The sequence below is a fragment of the Alosa alosa genome, chromosome 2 (assembly GCF_017589495.1).
Source record: "Alosa alosa isolate M-15738 ecotype Scorff River chromosome 2, AALO_Geno_1.1, whole genome shotgun sequence".
NCBI classification, from domain to species: domain Eukaryota; kingdom Metazoa; phylum Chordata; class Actinopteri; order Clupeiformes; family Clupeidae; genus Alosa; species Alosa alosa.
Genome location: NC_063190.1, coordinates 31,537,499 through 31,548,011, shown reverse-complemented (window position 1 = coordinate 31,548,011; position 10,513 = coordinate 31,537,499). Strand labels below are relative to the sequence as shown.

The 10,513-nt window shown below is 45.4% G+C and overlaps 1 protein-coding gene across 2 annotated transcripts in view; it reads left to right on the top strand.

Moving 5' to 3' along the window:
- Positions 1–8,403, top strand: part of LOC125291228 — an 18,280-nt gene extending 9,877 nt beyond the window's left edge. The window contains exons 11-18 of one of the 2 annotated variants that reach the window (XM_048237877.1): positions 386–486; positions 741–1,035; positions 2,267–2,434; positions 3,018–3,084; positions 4,262–4,363; positions 6,101–6,182; positions 7,345–7,433; positions 7,847–8,403. In XM_048237877.1, coding sequence (XP_048093834.1) covers positions 386–486; positions 741–1,035; positions 2,267–2,434; positions 3,018–3,084; positions 4,262–4,363; positions 6,101–6,182; positions 7,345–7,433; positions 7,847–7,913 — 971 coding nt within the window. In that variant the 3' untranslated portion in view covers positions 7,914–8,403. Of the gene's footprint in view, positions 1–385; positions 487–740; positions 1,036–2,266; positions 2,435–3,017; positions 3,085–4,261; positions 4,364–6,100; positions 6,183–7,341; positions 7,434–7,846 lie in introns of both variants that reach the window. The other variant, XM_048237876.1, reaches the window with a different exon arrangement.
- Positions 8,404–10,513: the final 2,110 nt, after the last annotated feature.

Sequence of the window (10,513 nt, the reverse complement as noted above, 5' to 3'; positions counted from 1 at the left end):
CGACGGTAAAGCAGCCAGGTCCGGTAGGCGTGTTGTGTCATTACTAATAATAATAACACACACACATGGCATGGCATTACACACACACACACAGATGACACACAACACATTTCACATATATACGCAGGACATGTTGAATATTAGGGACATGGTATACACACACACACCCACCCTTCCTTGCAGACCGCAGAGAGTAAAGCACGCGATGCACACACACACATATTATATCGCCACAACACACAGGCATACATTATGATATAGCACGCTTCCACAGTCCGCAGAGTAACACACACACACACACACTGTAAAGCTGAGTGAGTGTGAGAGGGTTGGATGGAAGTGTGTGTGTGTGTTTGAGTGACCCTCTCTCTGTCCCTCTCTCCAGAGACCCCCCACCTGCCCCAACGCATGCTGGGGGCACACTCTCACCCCTTGCCCTCTCTGCAGAGCCTCCTGGATCATTCCGAACACACACACTCCAGCCAGGTCAGACACACACACATTCACCCACAAATACACCCACCCACACACACACACACACACAAACAGCAGCCAGGTCAGACACACACACCACCATACCACACCACAATACCACACCCACAGCAGTAACTAGTGTACTGTTGGTCATACTGCTGCTAAAGCTGTAATGTCTTTGAATGTCTGTGTGTGTGTGTGTGTGTATGCATGGTATTTGTGTGTGTGTGTGTGTGTGTGCATGGTATATGTGTGTGTGTGTGTAGAGAGAATCATCTGCTTCCAGTATTGTACCCCACTCCCCTGACAGGGAGTCGTCGGTGGAAGAAGCTGATTCGCCCCGTGCTAGCCAATCAGGTTTCTCGATGGCGACCTCACACATGCATCGTGGCCGAGATATGAGCCATGCAATGGAGGAGGAGTCAGACGAGGAGGAGGAGGAGCAAAGGGGGGAGGGGTCTGTAGGTGATGGGCGGGACTCCGAGCACACACATTCATTCAGCTCCTCTCCCTCAGAAGGGCAGCCCTCACGCACAGAGTCCCTGGCAGCATTTGAGGAAGGTGTGTGTGTGTGTGTGTGTGTGTGTGTGTGTGTGTGGTGTGTGGGTGTGTGTGTGTGTGTGTGTGTGGGTGTCCACGTCCACTAGAGTTTGAGGAAGATGTGTGTGTGTGTTTCCACTAGTGGAAAGGAAGGTGTGTATTTGACCAATAGCGTATGAGGAAGGTATGTTTTTGACCACCTCTTTTAAAAGTCTCTACTGTGTGTGTTAAAAAAAGTTTGACTGTGTGTGTGTGTCTGGACTACTAGCATTTTGAGGAAGGTGTGTGTTTGACTAATAGCGTTTTAGGAAGGTGTGTATTTGACCAATAGCGTATGAGGAAGGTATGTTTTTGACCACCTCTTTTAAAAGTCTCTACTGTGTGTGTGTGTGTGTGTGTGTGTGTGTCCACTAGCGTTTGAGGAAGGTGTGTGTTTGACTAATAGCGTTTTAGGAAGGTGTGTATTTGACCAATAGCGTATGAGGAAGGTGTGTATTTGACCAATAGCGTATGAGGAAGGTATGTGTCTGACCACCCCTTTTAAAAGTCTCTACTGTGTGTGTGTGTGTCCACTAGAGTTTGAGGAAGATGTGTGTGTGTTTCCACTAGCGTTTGAGGAAGGTGTGTGTTTGACTAATAGCGTTTTAGGAAGGTGTGTATTTGACTAATAGTTTTGAGGAAGGTGTGTATTTGACCAATAGCGTATGAGGAAGGTGTGTATTTGACCAATAGCGTATGAGGAAGGTATGTTTTTGACCACCTCTTTTAAAAGTCTCTACTGTGTGTGTGTGTGTGTGTGTGTCCACTAGAGTTTGAGGAAGGTGTGTGTGTGTGTTTCCACTAGCGTTTGAGGAAGGTGTGTGTTTGACTAATAGCGTTTTAGGAAGGTGTGTATTTGACCAATAGCGTATGAGGAAGGTGTGTATTTGACCAATAGCGTATGAGGAAGGTATGTGTTTGACCACCTCTTTTAAAAGTCTCTACTGTGTGTGTGTGTGTGTGTGTGTCCACTAGAGTTTGAGGAAGATGTGTGTGTGTGTTTCCACTAGCGTTTGAGGAAGGTGTGTGTTTGACTAATAGCGTATGAGGAAGGTGTGTATTTGACCAATAGCGTATGAGGAAGGTGGCGGTTTGACCACCGTCCAACTTTCAGGAGAAAAGTATACTTAGGAAGGTGTGTATTTGTGTTGTATTTGTGTGTGAAGGTAAGGTGTTTGTGTGTGTGTGTGTGTCTCCTCCCTTCCTCTCCCAGAGGAGGAGCGTATGCTGGAGGAGGTGGTGGACAGAGAGTGGGGGGAGGAAGAGGAGGAGCCATCAGAGGAAGAGGAGGAGCCATCAGAGGAGCTGCAGAGCGAGGGACGCCTGTCAGACGAGGACTTCGTCTCAGTGGACGACAGCCCCGAGAGAGGCCTGGCGTTGGGTTAGAATCACACACACACACACACACACACACACACACACACACACACACCAGCCCTGAGAGAACACACACACACACACACACACACACACACACACACACACACACACACACACACCAGCCCTGAGAGAGGCTCGGGGATGGGTTAAAATAACACACACACACACCAGCCCCGAGAGAGGCCTGGCGATGGGTTAAAATAACACACACACACACACACACACACACACACACACACACACCAGCCCCAAGAAAGGCCTGGGGATGGGTTAAAATAACACATACACACACACACACACACACACACACCAACCCTGAGAGAGGTTCGGGATGGGTTAAAATCACACACACACACACACACGTATCACACACATGACAGCCCCGAGAGAGGCCTGGGGATGGGTTAGAAACACACACACACATACACACTTATATTTCTACATACTCACAGTTCTGGCATCATCAAATTCAATCTTTCTAATCTGATTAAATATCTCGGTGATAGTTTGTACTTGATTTTGATAGAAAGCTCTTTTGTGTGTGTGTGTGTGTGTGTGTGTGTGTGTGTGTGTGTGTGTTTTAGGAACTGAGGCTCTGGCATGTGGCATAGAAAAGAACCAGCCAACAGAGGGCATGGAGGAGACAGAGAGGTAACCTAAGACCCTTTCACACTGCCAAAATCCCCACGATTTTATGTACCAGAATCGGACTGAACAACTGTCCCTTTCACAGAGACCAAGGTGTAACGGCGGGACAAAGTGTCTCGCCAAATTTACTACCAAGCACCCTAGACATTTTGCTGAGAAAATTTGTTCCGGCACCAGTGTGAATGCGTTAAGGTGGAAAGGGGAATCTGGGCAGGCATTTTGATGCTATGTCCAGCCCACCACAGGAGATTGCAAATAAATCTAACTGATCAAAAGCAGCAATAGCAGAGACAGCACATTATGACAATCTTTAAATTCACAAAGTCTCCAGTCATTTAACGCCTGCTAGAGTTGACTGTAGCTCGGAATGCAGTCGGTTGCCATAATAGGCTATCCTAAAATCCAGTGATAAAACAAAGCATGACCTCATGAGCATCTGTCTGCCCTATATGTATATCCTCTGATTTTAATGTTTAGAGATATCTAGGCGATATTTGTAACATTTATTTTGTATTTGGCCTGTGATAAAATCATGTATTGAAAAACAATTGTACGCACAGTGCATACAGGATTTTGTATTTGGCCACAGTAGCCTGTGAACCTCTGATTTTCAAAGGGCAATCACGGCCAACGCAGGGGGCAACTCTTCTCTTCAATTTCCCTTCCAAATAACTTTTTATTGTCTGAAGACATCGATCACAAGAATCTAACATTCTAAGCAACAGCAGAGCAACCTCACTCACCTCACAAGCTAACCAAAGTGCAGTCGGTTCTCCCGCCATGGTTTTGGAAATCACACACCTGCTGCATCTGAAGGCCCACGCATAATAAGGCCTACGACTATCACTCTACACGCCTCCTGTTGCACGTCACATTTTAATTTGCTAGCTGATCCTGCCTCCTGGCTCCCCAAAATGCCGCATCATGTGAACAGATCAGCAGGCCGGCAAATTTTCACCTCGTTTTCAGACACACGTCTCCACACGCAAAAAGACGTCTCCTCTTCCCGCAAATTTTGCCTGATCTCTGTTTGAAAAGGCCTATACACTCCCCAACACACACACACACACACTCAAACACTCAGAAACACATTCACTAACACATACACACACACACACACACACACACACACTGGAACACAGAAACCCACTTGACCCAAGGAGTGTGTGTCCTCCCTCAGGGCCAGCTCCACGCTGGACGACATCCTACAGGGTATGATGGCAGACCGTGCAGCCAATCAGAGGGCCAGGAGCCCCGGGCCCCTCTTCCTCTCCAGAGCTGTGTGAGTTCTTCTGACCAGTCAGTACACACACATACACACTTTCTCTCTCTCACACACTCACACGGCTTTCAGACATACGTGTAAGACCGGAGGTTCTGCGGATGTTAAACAGTTGGGCCATATATCTGAACAACATAAATGGTCATATGGAAGTCCGAACTTAGCCGGTTGTTCTACTGCTCATCATAAGGAGAAGGCGATGAAAAGGCAGTGGCCTACAACGACGCCGTTGACTACAATAACAGGAGTATTTAATAAATTGTTAGCCAACACGGTCGGTTTTCTGTTCATTGATAGCCTTCACATGACCTCACTGCTGAGCCCGCTATTTGTTGAGAATGAATATGCCTAGAGAAAATGAAAACGAAAAAAAAAAAAAAAAAACTTTGTTCTTTGCTCCTTACATAAATGCAATAGACACACAGGGAGAGGATGCTTTTGGAAAAATAAACCATGAAAAAACGAACCACTTCACTACAATACTTTATGTATGTTTTATTTGTTGTTTAAAAAAGTTGTATATGATGGCCTTGAAGTCTTGAGTAAATGAATTGGCTGGTACAAAGCCTACAAGTTTGTGCATGCTCTCTCCAACGCAAACCAGATTTGGGTTCCATAGCCAAGTAATTCTGCTACATAACGTTGAAAACAGATAAATGTGTTTATTTGAAGCACACATACAAATACTGTAGGTCAGCTTCAGGTATGCGCACTTACGTGACTACTTCAAGTATTAGCCTACGTAGAATAGATTTTTCTTCTCTAGCCTACATAATGCATACATTTTGTAAACAAAAACAGCAGCTGTGACAGCGGCCGCATATATTCTGCGTCATATCTCGCCTCGTCTACATTATACTTTACTCTCCTATTTGTCCATATTATTTATGCTGGTCTCTAGACCTTATTCTTGCACTGCTGCACTGTTGGACTAATGTTGGACCACTTTTTACACCTTCACCATGACACTCACTCTCTTGAGCACCTTACCAGTCCCGGCCCTGTCACTACAATGCACACATAACTAAGGACTATGGTTGGACTACTGTTTGCACATTCACCATGACACCACTCCCTTGATCACCATACCAGTCCCGGCCCTGTCACTACAAGCGTCTTATGCTTGATCAAGCTTTTTAAATTTAAGCTTTTTCAATTTAATTTATATAGTATATTTAGTATTTAGTTTTGTTAGTTTTCTTATCTTTCTTATCTTCTACTGTCTTTATTGTAAAGTGGAGTTTAGTTATATGTTTATACTTATACTTATATTTACCATTTCTGCTGGAAGTGCATGTTGTGTGTGATGTCTGTATGCTACTGAGACCCTTGAATTTCCCCTTGGGGATCAATAAAGTATCTATCTATCTATCTATCCATCTATCTACCTCTTGTGAACTCTACAAGCCCCCACCCCTCACTCGACAACCACACAGAGATTCTGTAATGTGCGTGTATGTCATTCACACATAGGTCCATATAAGGCCAGTATAAGGTCCGCAGTTTAGCATCATATCTGAATCACCTGAAGGCTGGGACATCCGTTTGACAAACCTCCGCATATACTCCGGAGGTTATATCTGAAAGCCCTTACATTCTCTGTGATGTCCTGTGGAGTAACTATCCTGTCCACTAGTAGTGCAGTGCAGTAGTCCAGAGCCCACACTAACACCAGGACACTGTGTTTATGTGACACAACAAGTGTTTGTGTGTGTGTGTGTGTGTGTGTGTGTGTAGCATGAACATGGAGGGAGAGGTGGACGAGGAGGATGTGTACGGGCGAGGAGGAGACACAGCAGAACATTACTTAGAACCTCAGGTGAGAACACACACACACACACACACACACAAGCTCTGCATAGACACAGAGACTGATGAGGATCACTCGGCACCTTGGATGAGCACACACACACACACACACACACAAGCTCTGCATAGACAGAGACTGATGAGGATCACTCGGCACCTTGGATGAGCACACACACACACACACAAAGATGGCTGAGGGCGAGCGAGGAGCGGATTGGATGGAATTTTGTTGGAGCGCGGAGCGCTTTTTAATTTTAAGGTCGGAGTGACTGCTCTGTTCCACTCCAATTTTACTCCGATACCGCTCACACCACGAGTCTGAGGCATGCCCAAATCCACCCAGAATTCATGTCTTCCTAATAAAACCAAGACTGTTAAATTTCAAAGATATCGGCCATTATAAGTTAGCAGTGGTGTAGTCTAGTTAGCGGTAGTGGATATAGGCCTACTGTGATGCCTATACTGTGATCAACCCCAAATGTCAATACGTATCCTTGCCTATTTTAAGTGGGTATACTGAGATGGTGATGCTTTTTAAGTGGGTATACTGCGTAGTACTGTGGTGCATACAAGTGTACTATTCCTACAAAACAACTAGATACTAACAATGTAGAGCAAAAACAACCAAGTGGTGACACCGTTCCAGTGAGTAAAGATTCATTTTGGAATCTAAGAAGACACAATTCGCGGGAACAGAGTGTGCTACGGAGAGCAAAGAAAAATGTGAGCAAATTTGAATATGCTTCATATCAAATAGAAGGCTAAAGTAAAACTTTGATGCTAAGCCTGTATTCTTTAGGCAATTAATCCCACTGATCCCTTTAGTTTTAGGCTTAAGTGTATTGACGTTGCCAAGATGGTTCATTTCATCATCTTTTAAAATAAAAGTTCTACGAGTGAAATATATTGCTGTTGTTCTTAGTCCTTTGGGATTTAAGTTTTCTGTTTAAGATGACCATTCGGCTTGTAGATTATTTCTCCCTCTTAAATTGGAGCGAGCGTGGAGCGATTTCACTGGAGCGGGAGATTTTTTTTTAAGTGGAGCGCGAGGATTGGCCGGAAGCGAGGAGGGATATCCGCACTGCTCAGCTCCGCGCACTAGCTCTGGTTGAGTTGAGGTGTGCTGTGTTGAGATGTGTTGTGTTGAAGTGTTGGCTTTGCCCCCTCAGGAGGTGGGGGACCCCTCAGACGGCTCCGCGAAACCAGAGGACAGGATGGAGGAGGCAGCTGCTTTCCACGGCATCTGGAGTCACCTGCACAGGTACACACTGGCACACAAACATCTTGGAGTCACCTGCACAGGTACACACTGGCACACTAACATCTGGAGTCACCCGCACAGGTACACACTGGCACACACACACTAACATCTGGAGTCACCTGCACAGGTACACACAGGCGCACAAACATCTGGAGTCACACACACACACAAAAACATCTGCAGTCACACAGGTACACACACACACTAACACTTGGAGTCACCTGAACAGGCACACACACACACACAAACACTGGGAATCACCGGCGCAGTTGCACCAATGGAACTGTACACCATAAATAAATACAAATTCATCTGAAGCTCTTGTCAAACGTGTGTGCAGTGGTATGCAACAGCATCAGTGTTACTCAAGTGAGCAAAGATCAGAGTAGCAGGTGTGTGTGTGTGTGTGACAGAGTGATCGTCCTGGAGCACACACCAGGGAAGGAGCCATTCAGGAAGACCAGAGAGCCACCCACCTGACCTCCTCAGGTTGCCATGGGCAACGCCACATGGATCACAAGCCCCACTCCACACATTTAGGATGTTCAAAGCAGTTGTAGAAAATAACATGTGTTCTTTTGATTGTCATTTTATAGTTATTTCACTGTATTTGAATTGATAGCTACAGTATTATCCAATTCATACCTTTGTATTGTATCAACATGTTTGCCAATCAAATCTCATCTTTCCTACACAGACATAGTTCAGTACGATGTTTAAACTCAGGGTTCCTGCTTTCAGGACATTTTTATCTTTCTATTCCTAGTTCTGAGAAATGAATTTTGAGCCTGTTGTTCTGAAGCATATTTGTAATGTTTTCACTGTTTTGACAGACTAGTTTAGACTCTTAAATGTATCTTCTTAAAAGATTTTAAATATTTAATAATTTCACTTCAGATGATTAACGATAGTTCAACGATTAAAGAATGTTACATTATAATATGTGGTTAACTTAAATACATTAAATCATTTTCAACAGAAATGTATGTCTGAATTGATTGACCAGCCATCAGATCAGGTCATGAGTGAAAAAGGCATCATTGTACTATACAATTTTATTAGAATTTCATTCACCATGAAAAAGATCAAATATAAAAAAAAAAAAAAAAAAAAAAAAAAAAAAGACAAACTTAGAAAACATACAAAAATATTTTTCTTAAAATACACAATGAGGCATCTTCCCTGCCAAAGGAAAGTGGGCTTCACCCAAGGTCTTCTGTGTTCCTCTAGACATTCATGCTGGGCCTCCAGTGCAAATGGTATTCACCAGCAGGCATTTCTCACCTTAGCCACCAGATGGCAGCATGTGCACAGCAGGAATGCTGAGAGTAATTTTACCACTCTGGCCAGTAGGTGGCAGTGTGTATGAGCAGGGATGCATGCTGATAGGAATGTCCCCATTTTGGCCAGTAGATGGCAGTGTGCGTGGGCAGGGATGCAGGTGGGAATGTCCCCTTTCTGGCCAGTAGATGGCAGCGTGTAGACAGTGCTGCTGCTGCTCAGGCTGAGTGGTAACGTACTGCGGACGATCACAGCGGCGGCCTGCGCCGTCTGAGAGGACCACCTGAGGGACAAGAGAGGAGAGGTCACTGACGGGGGCCAGAGCTCATGATGCGACTCGTACACCTGTGTAACCTGTGAGTCTCACCTGGAGGAGTAGATGCCCTTCTGCCCCGTGGCCCAGGGGGCGCTCCCGCGCTGCTCTGACCTGTTAGTCTGTCCTGGGCTTCCTCCTCGGCCTGGACGGGTGCTCTTGCACTGGGCAGGGGGCTGAGACTGGACAGGGGCACCCCGAGCATCTGGTCTGGACGGAGGCACAACCGACACTGCCACTGGGGCATCTGCTGGTCACAGGACACCATGAACTGAATGAAATTTATGTACAGTTAAAGCTACTAGCCTAAAAAATCTAGACGCACCCTAGCGGCAGCAAATGTAATTTGCAGCCAGGGTGGTCTAGCAACTCTCCGTTGGCTTGTGAGCTGGAAAAATGAAACTTCTATCAGGCCAATCACATCGTGTATAGACTCGGCGAAGGTTCCGTGTGAATTTCCTGCTACTTGAAAACAAAGAAGATGGATGCTGCTGCTGGCGAACAGCGGTCTTTGAATCGCGACTCGAGTTAAGCTTTTTTTAAATTGGCAAAAGTTTGATCAACTAGCTCCGCTGGTGGGAAAATGCATGGGACTCATGAGTTGTAGTGCCATCCTATTGCGTGCAGAGGAAATTTGACAACCGATTATCCCGCCCCGTGGATTGAGCAGTGCCAATGGTAAGTTCCCAGACCCTACATCTTGATGTGGGTCTGGCTCAACAGGCTAACCAGCTACGGCTACCACCAGCACCTGTACCAACTACTATAACCAGACACTTTCTAATGAGACACAGCACTCAAAAAATCCTCCATAGAAATGCATGTGGTTAGTTGGTAACATCAAAATGGCAGTTGTCTACACATATCCCACCCCTTCCGCAGCAAAACGTCGACGTGTGAATACATTGAGCCAATAATGTGGTGTGTTGTGAAGACATTGTGCCAATCGTGTTGTAAAGGGTAAAAATCAGGGATTGAAACAAGGACAAATTCTGTGCCTGAAGTCACAAAAAACTGAGCCCTTGCCTGACTCAATGACAGAACTTTAAACTCTGAATGAATAATGCAAATACATACAACATTTGCACACACACACACGCGAGAGAGAGTTAAAAGGTGCTCTAAGTGATGCTGGGTAACATCACTTCTGTTGACTTTCAAACAAAACAGAGCTAGCTCGCAACTTTCTCCCCCTCCCTCCCGTGCTGCTCCCATGCAATTGAAACTCTCCTGAACGCGCATCTCATCTGTGATTTGCTGGAACAGTTTGTAATGTTTTTATGGGCTAGGTTTGCCCAGGTTGTTTTTGTTGTCATTTTTGGAGCCTAGGCTCTCCACAGAGATCACATTTTTTTACAGGGTATTCAGGACACAGACAACTAGCGGTTGGTTAGGTGATGTTTACAGTAAGTGACATAAAATGTTTAAGCCTAAAAAACGTGTGGCATCGCTTAGAGCACCTTTAGGGCTTCTATACACAGTTGCG